This window comes from Penaeus japonicus, unplaced genomic scaffold (assembly GCF_977035675.1).
Source record: "Penaeus japonicus unplaced genomic scaffold, GWHDUDI00000001_assembly GWHDUDI00000003, whole genome shotgun sequence".
Lineage (NCBI taxonomy): Eukaryota > Metazoa > Arthropoda > Malacostraca > Decapoda > Penaeidae > Penaeus > Penaeus japonicus.
In genome coordinates, this window is record NW_028234405.1 from 26942642 (window position 1) to 26962641 (window position 20000).

At 31.9% G+C, this 20000-nt stretch overlaps 2 protein-coding genes across 2 annotated transcripts in view; one reads left to right on the top strand and one right to left on the bottom strand.

Annotated features, from left to right (window-relative positions):
• The window catches only part of casp (Fas associated factor casp), a 22994-nt gene extending 12388 nt beyond the window's left edge, over window positions 1-10606 (top strand). The window contains exons 4-16 of the mRNA XM_086531534.1: window positions 616-735; window positions 1445-1569; window positions 1924-2113; window positions 3029-3118; window positions 3973-4108; window positions 4687-4832; window positions 5195-5349; window positions 5608-5744; window positions 5984-6153; window positions 6545-6634; window positions 6782-6919; window positions 7194-7271; window positions 8112-10606. Of these exons, the coding sequence (XP_086387660.1) occupies window positions 616-735; window positions 1445-1569; window positions 1924-2113; window positions 3029-3118; window positions 3973-4108; window positions 4687-4832; window positions 5195-5349; window positions 5608-5744; window positions 5984-6153; window positions 6545-6634; window positions 6782-6919; window positions 7194-7271; window positions 8112-8192 (1656 nt within the window). The 3' untranslated portion in view covers window positions 8193-10606. The remainder of the gene's footprint in view (window positions 1-615; window positions 736-1444; window positions 1570-1923; window positions 2114-3028; window positions 3119-3972; window positions 4109-4686; window positions 4833-5194; window positions 5350-5607; window positions 5745-5983; window positions 6154-6544; window positions 6635-6781; window positions 6920-7193; window positions 7272-8111) is intronic.
• A 2483-nt stretch (window positions 10607-13089) lies between these two features.
• Window positions 13090-20000, bottom strand: part of LOC122243963 (blastula protease 10) — a 48551-nt gene continuing 41640 nt past the window's right edge. The window contains exons 9-10 of the mRNA XM_086534507.1: window positions 13572-13943; window positions 13090-13176 (exon numbers count right to left, since the gene is read on the bottom strand). Of these exons, the coding sequence (XP_086390633.1) occupies window positions 13580-13943 (364 nt within the window). The 3' untranslated portion in view covers window positions 13090-13176; window positions 13572-13579. The remainder of the gene's footprint in view (window positions 13177-13571; window positions 13944-20000) is intronic.

Below are 20000 nucleotides of genomic sequence, written 5' to 3' on the forward strand. Positions count from 1 at the left end.
GAAAGGAAATAGTCATTCTCTTAATAGTTAAAAAGTTATAACACACTTTCTAAAGTCTCTTGAAATCGAGGTGTTTTTATTTTTTACACAAAAACTACTTGTCCGATTTTAATGAAATTACGTATATAGTAGCATTATATGACAATAATTGTCATGTTAAATTTTGATAAGCCTACTTAAAAAACTGTTGTCAGGAGAACCGAAAATCGTTAATCGCAGTCGTCAGAGAGAACTACTCCCTAAAGATAACCCAAACCATGATGTAAAGGTACCCATCTGTAAAGGGTGTCAAGGGAAGTAATTATATCAAAGTTATGTTGACCAAGTAAAGAAAAAACATTATTATTACAGTAGAGAACAAGAGCAAGGACTTGTGCATGCATTGTCCCCAGGTGCAATTCTCTCTAGATATTTCATAGGGGGTTCTACAGACTGGATCAATAAAGGTTCATGCATTAGAGGCAGAAATATATTTTCATTACCATATACCATCATCACACCCTTACGATAATATTTTCATGTGAATCCTACACATTTTGGTCACTTCATTTATATGTATATATATCTATATGATAGTGTTGTATGATAAATTTTCAGCCATTTATTCTCTTTTAGGTCTTGTGTGGAGGTGCGTCAGAGGGCAGTTCCTTCCCCTTGGAGCTGCCCAACTCTACATCAGTGAGTGAACTACGCACAATGCTCCACCAGCTTGTTGGCATCACCCCTTGCAACCAGGTGAGAATTTACAGTTGTGTCTCTCTTTCTCTCTTTTTCTTTTACTTTTACATTATCTCTCTCTCTCTTATTCTGTTTTGTGTTTCATGCAGGCATATGTCCAAGAAGAAATGGAAATTCAACACCTGAATAATGAGAAATATAGTTGTATATGTCTGATATATTTTATGTTGACTAATTGTTAGTATTATTAGATGGCTACACTTATTACATTGTTTTTGTTATTTTCATTTTCACTGATTTTTTTTTTTCTTTTTCTTTTTCTTTTTCTTCTATTTCTTGTTAACATCATTATTATTATCATTGTCAAAAGAGGTTATGTAGTTGCCAGCATTTATTTATATCTTGATTTCTGATTTGTTTGCAGATTATGTGATAATTACTGATAGATATTGATGAAAGTATATGGTTGGGTTGCCCATGGCAGGAACCAATTGATTAGGTTTAGGCAATTATCTACATTCATCATAAAGGCAATCCCTCATAGAAAAATGATTTGCTAGGAAATTCATCTTTGTAAAAAATTGTGGTTTCCTTCATACCTTGCATTTTCAATGTTGGTGGAGATTTGCACCCAGTTATTACTTTTTAACAACAATTATCTTTGCAGAATTAATGATACTGTTTGTAGTAATGTTAATAATTACTAATTTTGACCCACATATTTGTTTACCAATTTATTAACTGGTTGACTGATCAACCTTTTCAGATTCTCGAAGGCTTCAAGACCCCAGTAGAAGACAGCACTGTGATCACGAATGCGTTGTTGCCAGAGTCTCGCACACTCACCCTAAATGCTCAGTCTTCAGTATCGTTTGGCAGCTATTTTGATAGGTGGGATGTGGGCTTTGAGATTGTTATTACTTCTCTTCTTTGAAACCTTTTTTGTCATTCCTCTTTTGCGATTAGTTTGTGATGCTGGATGTTTATTTTTTGTTATTATTAGCCCTACTTCCATGAGGAAAAAAGAAATGATAATGAAAAGAATTTGATGGTGATAATGATAAATTTAATTCTTAGATAATAGCAATGATGGAAAATAAATGTTAATTTCTTAGAGTGGTAGTACTTCCTAAAGGGTAGATAATCTTGATAAGGATGAGATAAAAAGACATTAATTTCTTAGAATATGGTAATTAGAAGAACAAAAGGAAGTTATTTCCTAAGACTGTACTCATATGCCCCTAGAGTTAACGGTGCACACAGCGATGAGTATCTCCTTCTCATCCATGACGAGACTAACAGCAAGAACTACAACCTCAAGTTCCCAGGCAGTCGTCGCATCAGGGAGATCAAGGGTGACATCCATGACCTGACCAACATTGCAGTCCGTAACCAGCAGTGGACGGGCTGGCCTCCAAACACCGATGAGGAGAATGTGAGTGTGGATGTGAAGAAGAGGAGTAGGTGGTGTGTTATGTGAATATATGGTTTTGCAACATCTGTGTAGCTACTTTGGTGTTGAAAATTTAGGGTTTTGTTTATCTGAGCAGATTTTGCAGGTTTACAAAAAGAGATTAGGTTGTGTATATCTGGTTTATTTATCTTTTGAAAGTTTCTTTGTGTTTTGCATGGATGTTTAAGGTGAAGGGTAGGAACAGTGGTGGAGGGGTAGGGAATTTGTACTTTGGCAAATAATGTTTGGTGAGATGGTGTCTGTATGTTTAAACCCCCAGAAGGAGAATGTGAATGATTACAAATAGGATAGGGGTTTGCACATAGAGGTGTGTTATGTGATAGGGAAAATATGTATGAGACGGAGAATTAGATGAGTATTACCTTTATAATTATAGTTTAGCTTTCCCATAGAAGTATGCCTCCAAACACTAATGAGAAAAATATTAGTACCTGTAAAAGTTTAGGTTTTATCCTCTAGATATATTTATTTCGATACCGGGAAATGATGGTCGTACACACACATAATCTAATGTTGTCAACCTACACATAGAGGCCAGCTGGTGTATTTAGACAGATTATTTATTAGTGTATCCCAGTAACTGCTGTGTGTAGATGAGGAATGTGTAACTATCAAAGACTTAGAAGCTGTACAGGATGGTTACCAGTATCCAAAGACATAGGTGACACAGTCTTGTTTTTTATTCAGAGATCGCATGGTAGACTGCTTTCATGTTTTCACAGACATATCTGCATATATTATAGGCTAGTTTGCACTACCCAGAGGGCAGAGAAAACATTTTCCTTGTCCCTCTAATTTTTAGCTGGTGCTGCCAGTGTCAAAAACTGCTAATCCTGACTGGGTTAAATGGATGATTCTCTCTTTCTTTTCTCACAGGCCACTTTGAATTCATCAGGGATCAGCAAGCAACACCATTTAACTGTGCGAAAGCTTGTGAGGGAACGAACACCGCGGGCTCAGAGAAAGGTAGAATATATCTCTGTTAAATTATTATTTCTTTTGTTTTTCCTCCCTCTTTCACCTCTCCGGATCACAATTTAGTGAGAATGTAGTAGATGATAGCCATCCTTTTCCACCTCTTTTTTTCTTCTCCTCCTTTTCTTCCTACTTCTCCTTTTCCTCCTCCTCCTGCTGCTACTCCTCTTCCTCCTCCTCCTACTTTTCCTCCTCCTCCTCCTCTTCATCCCTCCTTGTGCTCCTCCTCCTCCTCCTCTCTCCCCCCCCCCCTTGTGCTCCTTCTCCTCCTCCTCCTCCTCCTCTCCCCCTTGTGTGCCTGTTCCTCCTCCTCCTCCTCCTCCTCCTCCTCCTCCTCCTCCTCCTTACCCTCATTAACTCCTCCTTCTCTTCCTCTGCCTCTTACCCTCATTAACCCAATAACGACAGTGTCACACCTGTGTGACATACCGTCATGCCTGATGAGGGGGCGACACACTAGTGTGACGTCCCTGAGGCAATATTACTTAGGCCCGGCATAGGGGGTTACCAGTTCTCGCTGGGCCCGTCGGGATTGGGTTAACTTGCTCCTCCTCTTCCTCTGCCTCCTCCTTACCCTCATTAACCCAATCCCGACGGGCCCGGCAAGAACTGGCAATCCCCTATGCCGGGCTTATGTAATATCGCCTCAGGGATGTCACACTGGTGTGTCGCCCTGTCATCAGACATTTTGCTGTGCCACATGGGTGTGACACACCGTCATCATTGGGTTAACTCACTCCTCCACCATCACCACCACCACCTCCTCCTCCACCTCCTCCTTACCCTCATTTACTCCTCCTTCCCCTCATCAACTCACTGACACTCCATGGCCTTGCCTCTTCCAGACATTGGTTGATGCAGACGACGACAATGCCTCGGCTGACGAGTTTGAAGATGCCCCAGAGCTTCTCAATGATGATGACGACTTTTTTGGAATGATGGATGTAGATGTACCCTCATCAAAGAAGCCGCAGACATTGAGTGAGTCTTCCCATCACCCATTGGTAGCTAGCGGATGGCATGATTTCCTGTCAAAGCAACATCGGTCTTAACCCATTCGCGCTGGTTGACTTGCTATCACGTTCAGTAGTTTTGGGTCAGACGCCGGTGACGAAATATTTAGTCAAGGCCGGCGCTCTGGGTGAGCGGGCGTACAACACTCGCTCGCGGCTAGTGTGGCCGAGAATCCCGAGGCATTAGGCTTATGCGTTCGAAAACCCCGGCATTCCGACCTTATAGAACCAGAATAGCCCCGGCGGGAATGGGTTAAACGCGGATGGCTCCGCGTATGCATAATTTATAAAACTTTGACCAGTGGGTTAAGGGTTAGATTAGGGGTTGTAAAGAGAGGGAAGTCAATGGATTTAAAGAGGTTATTTATAGTACATTGGTTATATAAGTATTAGATATTGACTGAGATGAAAATAAATCAACTTATTATTTTAATATGTCATAAATATATGGACATTAAGATAGAAAATATATATGAATAGAAAAGTAGAGCTTTTTCTTTTCCTTTATTTATGTTCTTTCATTCTATCAAAATTTTCTTCTGTCAGTCCCAGCTGACATAGAGGACGAAGTGATGGGTGTGATACACTTCTCGGAGGAATTCCGTAACCGCTACGGCAGTTGTGTGCCCATGTTTTACCAGGGTTCCTTGGAGGATGCCCTCAAGGAGTCTGTTCAGCTGCCAGCGAAAAATGTAGGTTATATGGGTGCTTACAGGAATGTATCAGGTATAGGAGCATGTTGTCTGCTCTTTTGTTATTTTATTTGTAATGCTTGGCTGTTATTCATGACGGCTGACTCAGATTGATTATATTTCTGCTATTTGTTATTAACTTGGAATTACAGGACTTGAATGTTATTCCTTATTTTTTTAAATCTTAAAGTTGTTAATTAACCATTTAGATTGGTGTTAAGTGAGGTACTAGCTTATATTCAAAAGATATCCAGTATCTTGATTCTATATATGTCCATTAGCTATGAGTAGTAGTGATGATAAGTTATTCTAATGATGGAACTCATGATAATAAAACAATTTTCTATTCTGCCTTTTGACAGAGAAAGTTATTGGCTGTGTATTTGCACCATGATGGTAGCGTCTTGTCCAATGTTTTCTGCTCACAAGCTCTCTGCCAGCTCTCCACAGTGGACTACCTCTCAGCAAACTTTGTGGTTTGGGGTTGGGATCTCACACATGAAGCTAACAAAGCCAGGTGTGTGTAGAAGGATTTGGTATCCCTACTTTTAGATTTTGTCCAGTTTCTGTATTACTCAGTTATAGATATTTTAGTTTATAAGGGATTGAAGGGATTAAAAGTATAGACGAGGAATCCCTGAAAACTTGATGATTCAAAAGAATCAACAGTACTTTGATAGAAGAAATATACACATCTTCAGAAGACACTAAGCCTCCACATAAGCCACCACCAATCTTGACCTATTTTTATTTTATTTTCCATTTCTTTGCACAGGTTATTGAACTTGGTGACAACACACTTTGGCTCCATGGCCTCCACCACAGTTAGGACTTTCAGTGTGGACAAGCTCCCTGCGCTGCTTGTTATCACACGCACGAGAGGGACCATCGAGGTTCTCTCAGTTATACATGGTAAGCTTTTAGAAATAAAAGTACACCATTTTTGTTTATCAACCCTTTTTTTTATATCTCAATATAATTTTTTTTCCTTGTAAGTTTGTGCTTTTTATTTAAGATATTAAGACTGATGAAGGGATTCTTGAATTTTAGTGTTCCTATTTGAAATATCAATTTTTCTTGCTGCCTCTAACCATAAAAAACATTCTTTATTATCTTTCTACATTTCATGTTTCACCCCCCAACCTCAATAGGCAATGCAGTTCTAGATGAGGTCATGACAGCATTACTCCATGCAATGGAAATGTTTGAGGAGCAGAGAGTCACAGAAGTGCAAGAAGAGGAGGCGCGGGAAGCTAGGGAGGCGGTCAAGGCAGAGCAGGATGCTGCGTACTTGGAGTCCCTGGCAGCCGACAGAGCAAAGGTAGGTGGTAAGGAGTGAGGCTTAGAGGAGCTGGGTTATGGGAGGGGAGTAGGGGAGGAATGCTTGGAGGGTCTTCAATAGCTGGAGGCATTTTTAAGGGGTAAGAGTGAAATAGTTTGAATAATTATTTGTATTGTTTAAAATCATCTGTCGATCTTAATGCAAATAATTTTTGCTGAAGGTGATAACAGTTTTGGCTCCACATGGTCTTAATGCCAAGGTATTTCGATATGCTTTGATTTGATATCACATCCCTGGTAGTAAGTGCTGCCACCACATAATGTGATATCACATAATCCATCATTAACAGGTTAAGGTTAATTTGAAAGTGGTGAAAGAAAGGTTAAGATTCCCTTTGAGATTATAATTTTGAAACATTATATTTCCATAGGCCGCAGCAAAGAAACAAGCAGAAATGGAAGAGAAGCAAGAAAGAGAGAGAGTGGAGTCTATTAAACAGCAGGAAGAAGCCATTAAGCAGGTCAGTGTTATGATATGAGAGAGAGTGAAATAAATAAGTATAGATAGATAGATCCAGGATCCTTCCTATGTGCTGAAATTGATGTATTGTGTCCTTTGAAGAAGACAAAAAGACATCCTCATCACAAACTCTCTCTTTCTCCTCCAGGCTGTGAGAGCATCACTAGAAACAGATCTCCCAGATGAGCCCGGGCCAGACTGCAAAGAGCCAGTATCAACCCTGAGATTTCGGATACCAGGTGGAGAGACCTTCCACCGGAACTTCCTTGCAAACACCACTCTCCAGGTCAGCACTTCAACCTTAAAAGCTTGAAACCATTTGTTATTAATATGTAGGGAATAGAGAAGTATTCCTGTGTTGATTTATAGTAGAGTGCTATCTAATGTTCAAAGTAATATCACTAATGCAAAATTCTCCCCAGATTAGTTAGATATTTTTGTTTTTGCAGTCTCAGTATTTAATAATGTTTCATTTATATCATTCACTTTACAGTATAAGTATAACTCCCAAGTTGAAATTTATTATTCTAAGCCTTTTATTTTTATCTTTGCAACAACAGGTTCTGCTCAACTTTCTGCATGTTAAAGGATATCCAGCAGATGAATACAAGTGTCTTCAGTCTTGGCCACGCAGAGATGTAAGTTTTGTCCATTTTTAAACCCCCTCTTCTTTTTCTTCTTCTTCCTCCTCCTCCTCCTCCTCCTCCTCCTCCTCCTCCTCCTCCTCCTCCCTCCTCCCTCCTCCTCCTCCTCCTCCTCCTCCTCCTCCTCCTCCTCCTCCTCCTCCTCCTCCTCCTCCTCCTCCTCCTCCTCCTCCTCCACCTCCACCTGCCCCTCCACCTCCTCCACCTCCTCCACCTCCTCCTCCTCCTCTTCCTCCCTGACCTTCTTTTCCTCCTAATCTTCTCCATTGTATTCATCTTATTCATCTTCTTCTTAATCTCATTCATCTTATTAATCTACAGGAGGCTGACAAAACATGCTCTTTCTCCTTTTCTGCTGTCTCCTACTCCTCTCCCTCACCCTATTTCCTTTCCCCCCCTCCCTCCTCCTCCATCTCTTCCATCCCCTTCCTTTCCAAATTTTTTACCCAACTTCCTTATCATGCACTTCACTTCTCCTCCTCCTCCTCTCTACTGTTCCTTATCTTGTAATATTATTTGACCTTGATTGACCCACCCCATTTCAGGAATTCTTATGCTCACTCACATGTCTTTCCAAAGGCCACTATCCCTATGCTTAAGATTGTATTACTTGCATTGAATATTGAGTTCATTGAGGAAGGAGGATTGGTTGAAAGTTAGATTGTTTCTATTATGTGAGTTGATCTATTTCAGGATTTTGTTACAGAGGCTGCTATTTGAATAGGCTGCTCAGTATGGATTTGTTTGTCTGCTTGAGTTTGCCACAAAGACTGTTAAATAAATTTGATTGAAACACTTACTCTTTTCTCCTCTTACATCCATCTCTTTTTGCAGGTTAGCTCTTTGGACACGTCCAAAACCTTGATGGACTACAAGCTGTATCCACAAGAGACCCTGAACATTGAAGAACGATGAGGAGTCTCTGAGGGGCCGTCCCACGCCCCTTGCCACCCTAGCCTCATCCCTTGCTTTCCCCACCCTCTCCCTACATGCCCACACAGTGCACAACCCATTCTGCAACTTGTGTGTTTGTGTGTGTGCATCCCAGGAAGCTGCGAGAGAGTCCTGTTAGGGCGATGCACCATTTTGTCCTTCTGTCCTCCCCTCCCCGCTCTTCTCCCCTATTAACAGCCCCACTTTTCTCCTCTCCCCCAACCCCCTGCCTCCCCTTCCTCTTTAGACAAAGACTCCTGTGATTTGACAAAGAGACGAGACCCCCGGGTGATTTGCACATATTCTGTAAGGATGGAGAGAGGAGGGAAAGGAAAGAAGAAGGAAGAAAGAGTCCTATCCCTCTCTCCAAGATGAAGAAGAAGGAGACAGAGAAGAAAAGGAAAAAGTATCCAAGTAGTAGTCGATAAGTTGGGAAGAAGATGCACAGCGGGCTTCTCTTTTTCTCCCCCACTTTTCTTTTTTTTTATAAGAAGTTAGGATATGCCCCACTTTTTACCTTTTAAATTTGTTAGTATTGTTATTATTATTATTAAATATCTTTATCATCACTGCTACCATCATAATCACTTTCCTTTTTTTTCTTTTTCTGTCTTTTGTATTTCTCATATTAGTATTTATTAGTTATTGGTAAAACATTTTTATTTTATTTATATTTGTTTTTTTCTTAGAGCAGTTCTCGTTGGGTCACGATCTCTTTATCACTAGGCTTGACTGTATAGTAGTAAATTACTGGAATTGCAGATATATACTCTACATTTTTATATAAGATTATTGTAGCCTTTAAGGAAACAAAACAAAAATTACAAAAAAATATATATAAAATAAAAAATACCAAAAAAATAAGATAAAAAGCAAAGGATGAGGATGACCAGAAATGACAAGCACATTCAGAACACTTTTCTCATAGGGATATTATTACAGGATTCAAGCTCTTGATGGAGAAGAAGAAATACGTCTAGTTTTGTCACCTTATTTTCATTGGGAAGTAGGCCCCTTCTGAATGTAAAAGGGAATAAATATAAATATAATGATGAAGTGAAGTAGATTGATCATGTAGTAGAGTAACTGGTAATGCCAAGGACAGATTCATGTTACTGCTTCCGTCTTCACTGTAATGTTTTGCGAGTCCCCAGCCCCCCACTTGTGTGTTTATATACCATGATTATATACATTTCAACAGACACATACCTCTGCACTCATTGTCCATATTAGCATGCCCATGCCCACAAGTGCACACACATATCCATACATAGCATCTACACACGGCTGCAGTGCAAACATACCAACGCATTCACACATGTTCTCTCTTACTCTCACTTTATTCCTTTTTCTCTCACTTTTCTATCTCAGAGTCCTTGTGATGTAAACAATCCAGTGAAAGAACATTCAAAGGGGTCCAGAGCAAGATATGAGGTTTTGACTGCAAATTTCGCCCTCTTCCTCTCCCTTTCTCCCTCCCTCCCTCACCACCACCCTTTCACCAAATTATATGCCCCTGAAATGTCTTTTTCTTTCTCCCTTTCTCTCTTTCTATCATTTTATCTTTCTGTCTTTCTCCTTAATCCCCCCCCCCCTTTTTTTTCCTCTTTTTTTAAAGAGTTGTTTACAAAATGTAAACCTGCGACTTATATATCTTTGGCCATCATATGGCTGATCACAACTGAAGTCAACAAACTTAATATATATATAGGCATTTTAAGGGACTCGTCGCTGGTGATTTCTTTTCTTGGGTTTGCGTTCGGACGAGTGAGTTATTATTATCATTACTTTTTTTAAGATTGTTAGTTATGAAAACAAAACAAAAAAAAAATCCTGTTTCCTTTTTGCCCCATTCCCTATTTTGTATATTCTCCCTTTCATGTCCTCTCTTTTTTGTTAATGATATAGACTTTACTTTGTTTTAATTATGCAAGAATTACTTGCATGTGATATAAAGAAAAAAAGTAAAATAAACTAGAAATGTACCAGTAAGACAGCATTTAAGCATTTTTTTTTTTTTTTTTGGTATGTGTGTAATACACACACATATAAAGATGCATACATACACACACAGATGCACACATACACCTATACTTGTATACATACACCTATACTTGTACACATACATATATATTTATATATATTTAATGCATATTTCTATATATGTGTATGTATATGTATATATATGTGCATGTAAATTGACACACACCTAATTTTCCTGAAAGAATTTTTACCCAGTGTTGGTTTGTATTATATAATGATGCCTTAGTCTTTATGTGTACATTACTGAAGAACAAGTAAAAACATCAACCATATAAAAGATGACTTGTTACAATCCTCAGAAAAAAAAAATCTTAATGTAAAAGAAAAAAAAATCAGTAAAAAAGTAAAGAGAAGAATCTTGTTTTTATTTAATATTATTTACATTAGATTGTATGTACTGCTAGCATTAACATTGTAAGATACGTGTCGAGTTGGATTAAGGACGTGGTTGAGGTGGTGGATGGTGCAGGGCGGCGACAAAGGAAAAAGACATCGGGCATTTCTATTTGGTTACTTTGACTGTGTTTTTGCCTATGTGTGTTTTGGGATGAATTGAAGTCATTACCAGTTGAGGTTTAACGTAAGATTATCCAATACTTTGGTTGGTCTCCAACTTTTGCTGCCAGCATCCTTAACCTTCTTTCTTTTTCCCTTTCCCCTTTTCCCTCCCCCCCCTGCCCTCTTTTTTTTTCTTCCTCAAAATCTTTATCCCCATTTTCTGATTTTCCTATTTTTTTTTTCTCATTCTTTTTAGCTGATGTAGCTTTATCTCATGTCTAGTCAGATATGTTAGTGATATTTGAAAACCACATTTTATCATTATTTTTTCTCTTAAGTTATTTATGTGATAGTATGTACTGCATACTTTATTTTATATTTTATTTTATTATCTTTATTTTGTATTACTACCCCGTTCCTCCTCCACACCCCTCCCCTCCCTTATGCAGATTTATAGCATAGTGCACAATCACAGCATCAGTATTTTGATGGAATGTATATCACTTGAGAGTTATAGTAATAGTAAATGAATTAATTACAAAGAAAATGACCTACTGCTTGCAAATACAAGACTCTTTGTATGCCCTTATTTTACCTAGATCTCAAGGTACAGCAGACCTTATTGTTGGAAATTTTAAACAGAGAATCAAGTGGATTGTATTAGATTGAATATGTTTTAGGAACGATTTTGTGTACATAAAGTAAAGAAAAAAGGAATTCTCTTTATTTTTCTTTTTTTGGAGATAGCAAAAAAGGTGTGACAGTGGTGATGCTGATAATGAGGAAAAAAACATTTTACAACCATAATAGAGCCAGAGTTAAATCAGGAAAGGGAGGAAAATGAAAAGTAAATACTTTTAAAGGGTTCCTTTTCTCTCTTGCTCTCTAGGTTGAATATTGAAATTTGTTATATACAGGATAATTTATATTTGTAGATGTTTTTGCTGAAATAATCTCGTGGAAATAGCACTGAAGCATATATTGTTGACCAAATATAAGTATATCATTGTGTTGAGCAATACAATTACACTCAAAAATACATTTTGATCACTGTCAAATATGTGTGAGTGATTCATGCTGAACAAGTTGAAAACAAAACAATGAAGGAAAACACGAATATGGCGAAGGCGTTTTTGCATTCACTGATGAAGCACTAAATGCAAAAAGGCCTTCAGCATATTCATGTGTTTTCCTGTTTTCCTTCATTGTTTTGTTTTCAACTGTCAGACACATTCATAGTCTCACAACTGCAATTAATTGCAGAGGATTATAAACATAGCTTCCATTTTATCATCCATCGGACAATTCTCAGGGTGTAGGTTCTCTGAAAAATGCACTTAATTTTGATGCAATGTTTCTACTCTGAATTTGTTCAAATCCAGAAGAACATCAGGAATATCCTCCAAATCCTGCTGGTTCTTGAGTATCTAGACCAAGAGCCTTCATTTCTACAGGAGGAGGTTCCTGCTGCAGCTCCCAAGAGATTGCCATGGTCAATGCAAGTGGCAAGGATATCTCATTTCTTTTGTTAATTCGGTTTAGATATATCAGACATCTAGATAGGTAATGTAGCATTTTTTATGACTTGTATTTATACACAAAAAGCCATCTATAGAGACATAATACTGATATTGACCCTTGAGTCAATAGGTTAGAGCAGTGGTTCCCAAACCGCCCCTTCCCCTGCCCCACATGAATTATCTTTAAAAAAAATGTATATCTTTGCATGTTCCTTCTTTATCTATACATTTTATCATGCTGTATTTGTGTAAAATACCCTGTATCTTTTCAGTGGTAAGGATGAAAACGTCCACTTTATTCAACCCGTCTGTTGTATGTCTTTAAAAGTTTCCCCGTCCTCCACTATCTGTTGGTGTCTATTTCTTGACTTCAGGAATGAAATGTTATCACAAACATGAGCAGAGGATCATTCTATCAATTTATGGTTATAAAAGGCTCATAAAAATATTATGGTGTCCATATGCAAATCTTTAAAAAATGCTAGTAATCAGCATTCTAAAATCAAAGAGAGGAATTTCATCAAACACACAGTTATCTAATGTATTATGGAAATATCAGTGTATTGTATACTAATTTATGGAAAACCGATACCTCTTGAAGACAGAAAAAAGACTGAAGACTCCTCGGTGTAGAAAATTATTATAAGAAAAGCTATTATAAAATGCTCTTGAATATGAGGAAAAACTATTTGAAAAGTATTTGTACAATAAATAAAATCATTTATGTTAACCTTTTCAATGGCAGACAGGTTAATTTGATAAGAAATTGATATTTGAATATATTTAACATCCAAAAGAATAAAGGAAAAGTAACTGAATTGTTAATACAGAAGCATTTATTTGTAGTATTTTTCTTACACTTCACTCATCACCATCTTCGGTTAAATGTAATCCTTTAGAGAGTTCTGTTCAAAAGAAAAAGGAGGTAAATGACTCGGTTTTAGATCTGTGAACAAACATTATTTAAACTAAACACCACAAATCGATCTGAATAATTAAAGCAGTGAGCAAAAATTAAAAATATATTTCATCAATGAAGATATATCAACATTTCAGTATAAAGTCCAAATAAAATTGATACTAATATGAATAAACAATACAACTAGATAAATACAATTGTAATGTTACATGTCAATTTAAATAAACAAATTATAGAGTGAAAATATACTAAATTAATATGTTTATGAAGTATGGAATAGAAGAGAGAAAACTCAGGTAAAGCAGTTGGGAAAACCCCGGAAGAGCTGATAAAAGAAAACAAAAAAACAGAATAACAACAGAACAAATAAGAGATACTCACAACACTAATCAAAACAGCAAATTCCCGACATCGACGTCTTCTCCTGCTCCTAATAGTGTCCTCCCTCTTCCCTTCCCTCCACTTACTCCTTTTTCTCCTCCTCCTCTTTCCCCTGCTCCGTTACCTCCTCTGTTACCTCCTCTTCTCGTTCCATAAACAGCCCCACCTTTCATTCCAACTCCTCCGGCTCCTCCTCCTCCAGATACCTCCTTGCACCCTTCGCCCCCAGACCCCTCGAACCACTCGCCCTCCACAAAGTCCAGCCGAGCAGAAAAGCCGCTCACGTAGCCATACTTTCCTCGGAACACGATGAACATGTCACGCCCTTCGGAGACGAGCTCTTGGCCGGGGGACAACTCGCGGCCACAGTACCTGGTGGAAAAGGGAGAGGGAGATAAAAAGAAAGAAAGGAAAAGGGAGAGAGAGATAAAAAGAAAGAAAGGAAGTCAAAGGAAAAGAAGAAATAAATCAATTCATTCTTCACTCCCTCACCCCTTACTCCATACTCCTCAAACCAAACTTATCACTCCACACTCCCTCACATATATACATAAATACATATATATACATAGATACATATATATATATATATATATACATATATATATACATAGATACATATATATATACATAGATACATATATATATATACATAGATACATATATATATATACATAGATACATATATATATATACATAGATACATATATATATATACATAGATACATATATATATACATAGATACATATATATATACATAGATACATATATATATACATAGATACATATATATATACATAGATACATATATATATACATAGATACATATATATATACATAGATACATATATACATATATATATACATATATACATATATATACATATATGCAAAAATACATTTATACATATATATACATATATATACATATATACATATATATATACATAGATAAATATATACATATACTCTATATATACATATATATATCATATAAACATAAAAAAATACATATATACATATATACATATACAATATACAGAGTTATAAACATTATATATACAAAACTCCATATTAATACGCATACAAATATATATCATTATATACATAAATACAAATATATATAACATATATACATATTATACCATATACATATATACATTTATTAATCATACATATATACATATATATATACATAATATATATATACATATATAATAATACATATATATAACTATCTATATACATATATACATATATATATATATACATATATATATACATACATATATACATATATACATATATACATACATATATACATAGATATATAATCCATATATATAACTACATATATACATATGATACTTATACATATATACATATATCATATAAATACATATATATATACATACTCATATATACCGATAATATATATACATATATAATACATATCACAATTTATACATATATACATATAATATATACATATATCATATATATACATCTACATATATATACATATATATACATATATACATATATAACATAATATATAAACATATATATAAACATATACAAATATATTACATTTATTCAATAACCACTATATACATATATATATACATATACATATAAACATATATACATACATATATATATATATCTATATATGTACATATATATACAATATATATATACATATATAATATACATATATACATATATAAAATATATACATATATATATACATATATATATCATATATATACATATATATATACATATATATATACATAATATATATACAATATATACATATATATATACATATATATATAATATAACCATATATATACATATATATAATATATAAAATATAATATATATATAACATATATATATATATACATATCTCCTATATATATACATATATAATATAAATAAATAACATATATACATTATATACATATATAATATATATATACATATATACATATAATATACATATATACATATATATCTATAATATATATATATAATATATATATACATATATATAACACATATATATATAACATATATAATATATATATATTATTTTATATATATATATATAATATATAATATATATATAAATATAATATATATTTACAATATATAATTATATAAATATACTATATAAATACATATATACAAATATACATATATATACATAACACACTATTAAATATCATAATATAATATAAATATACATATATATATATATAATATATATATATATATATATAATATATATTACATATACATACTAATATACATGAATATATTATATACAATATATACATATCTATACATATATAAACTATCATATACATATATACATATAAAAATATTCAATATAATATACATATATATATATATACATAAATATATATACATAATATACATATATAAAACATATATAGCCATAATATATATACATATATATACATATATATATACAAATATACATAGATAAATATATATAAATAATAATATATATATAGACATATATATAATACATATATATATACAATAATATACATATATATATAATATCTACCAATAATATACATATTCATATATATATATACATATATAAATATATATACATATATATACAAATATACAGGAATTTACATATATATACAAATATAAATATATACAAATAAATATAATATACCAATATATACATATATATATATATATATACATAAATATAATTAAACAATATACATATATATATATATACATATATATATAAATATATATTATATACATATATATATAAACATATAACCATATAAATAATATATATATACATAAAACATATATAATATACATATATTATAATACCACATATATATAATACATATAATATACATATATACATATATATATATATACATATAATATTTAAATATATACATATATATATATAAAATATATATTACATAAACACTATATACATATATATAAATTATATACACATATACAGATATAATATATATACATATAAATATATACATAATATACATATATCCATAATATATAATATATATACATATATATATATTATATATACATATATATATATAATATAAAAAATATATAATATATACATATAATATATATATACATATATATATATATAATATATACATATATCTATACACATAAATACATAAATACATATATATACATATATATATACATATATATAATACATATATATACATATATACATAAAAATACATATAAATTATATAATATATATACATAACATATAAATATATATACATATATAAATATATATTATATATATATATAATCACAAATATACATATACACACATATATATACATATATATTTACAAATATAATACATATATTCTCGACCATACATATATCATATATTCACATATATATTACATAATATAATTACATATACAGACATATATATATATATCTTATATACAATATATATACAATATATATACATATATATAATATATATACTATAAATATACACATATATTACAAATTATACATATAATATATAATATATACTAATATAATTATATAATATTACATATATTATATACATATAATATAATATATACATATATATACATATATATATATACACATATATAATACATATATATACATATATAATATATATTAATATATACATAACATATATTATATAATATAATATATAATATATATATATATACAATTTGTATATAATATATATAATAAACATATATAACTAAATATATACAATATAATATATATATATATAATACATATATGAAAATAATATATATATACATAATATATATACATATATATATATATATATACATATATATATATATATACATATAATATACATAAAGTATACATATATATATATACCAACATATAATATATATATACAAAATATTACATATATATATACAAAATATATATATATACGACATATATATTATATATATATATATATATACATATATATATATATATATTATACATACATATATACCTATATATATAAACACATATATACGAGTCATATGACATATATACATAATATATACATAATATCTATAGACATACATATATATACATATAACTGCTTTACATAATATATATACCAATATATATATTCTCATACATATATTTAATTATAGATATAGTATATATACATATACATATATTATACATAATATCCATGTACATATACATATAAACAAAAATCCCATGCAATACATACATAAATACCTATGGTCAAATATACCCTATACATATTTCTATATCTAATATAATGACATATAATATGAACATATATATTACATATATATATACATATATATATTCACATATTAACATGTACATATATATATATACACATATCCATATATTATAAACATAACTATACATATCTATACAATATATCATTATACATATAAATATATACAAATCTTATACAGATATACATATATACATATATACATTGACTATACATTATAGTACAATGAATTCATAACTTACATATCTATACATAATAGATATACATATTATATATACATCTAAATATACATTATATATAAACATAAAATACATACATAAACATATATACATGACAATATGACATTCACATAAATATATACCTATAATATCCATCATAAACATACATATACAAATATACAAGTAAAATACCATATAACTCCAATATACATATATATACAAATAAACATACATACATGGCAAACTATACATGAAAACAAAAAACTCATATATACCATGAGATACATCATATATACATAAAATTAAATATAAACATGATAAATATACATATCCATATACACTTAACATATATATACAAATAAGCACTATACATATATACCAAATATAAGTATATATCTACTGTAATATATATAAATACATATACATATACATACAGATTATATAAGATAAATATGCATAAATTAACATACATATATACATATATATGCATAAATATACATAAATTATATATACATCTATGCTATATATATACCATAAACATACATATATACAGCTAAGAATTATATCTATACATATATACAAAAATATATAAATATGTATATACATATATATATATATATAATATTAGTATATATATGTATAATATATAAAACATATACATGTATATATATACAGATAAACATACATATATATATAATATATATATATATAGCATATATATCCAAAAATATACATACTATAATACATATGCATAAATATACATAACATAGTAAATTGCATCAATATATCTAAACATACATACAAATATATATAAACACAGTAAATACAGATAAATATATATATATATATGATTATGTATATAAAATTATGAATACATTCTTCGAAAAGAGAACCGGGAGGAAATGGACATGGAAATCACCATCCGGCATTAAAAAACGAAATTGACTTCATAATCACCAATAGGCGTGACATCGTACAAGACGTAACCGTTATCAATAAAGTAAATGTCGGTAGCGACCATAGACTGGTCAGGAGTAGAGTTAAGTTACGGCTAAGAAGGGAACGAAACAAGCTCATACAGAAACCTCTCGCTAATCTAACCAACATCAAGAATAGGGCGACGGAATTCATTATCAACATCCGAAACAAATACTCAGCTCTCGAAGAAGATCTTGACATAGACTAAATGAACGACAATTCAGTGAAATATTAACGGAAGCTGCACTTGAAATAGGGGGTAAAGACGAAAAAGAAAGGTTCAGTAAGCTTTCGGTAGAGACGAAAGAGCTTATGAAACAGCGTAGGGAAATGAAAATAACATCAATCAGAGACAAGATAGAATCAACAGAGCTGACTAAGACGATAAACAAGAAGAAGAAAGAGGATGTACGCAAATTTAACATACGAAAAATAAACGAAGCTCTGCTTGCCGGCACCAGCCTTAAGGCAACAAAGAGGAGGCTCGGAATAGGGAAAAACCAAATGTATGCAGTAAAGAATCCAACGGAGAGGCGACATACAGTAAAAATGAAATTATCAAAGTAATAGAAGACTTATATCGCAACCTATACCACTCAAACGACCAACCACATACGGAGACAAACACAGACAATCGGACATGTGCCAAACATTACGGTAGAGGAAGTAAATCGGGCACTAAAAGCATGAAAAGAGGAAAACACCAGGAGAAGACGGCATCAGTGTAGATCTTATTCAAGACGCAGGAGAGATTGCGGCAGTAAAGCTGGCCAGTCTTTATAACAGATGTCTAGACGTCGGTAAAATTCCGAAGGCCTGGAAAAACGCAATAATAATTTTAATACACAAAAAGGGAGACACAAAAGACTTAA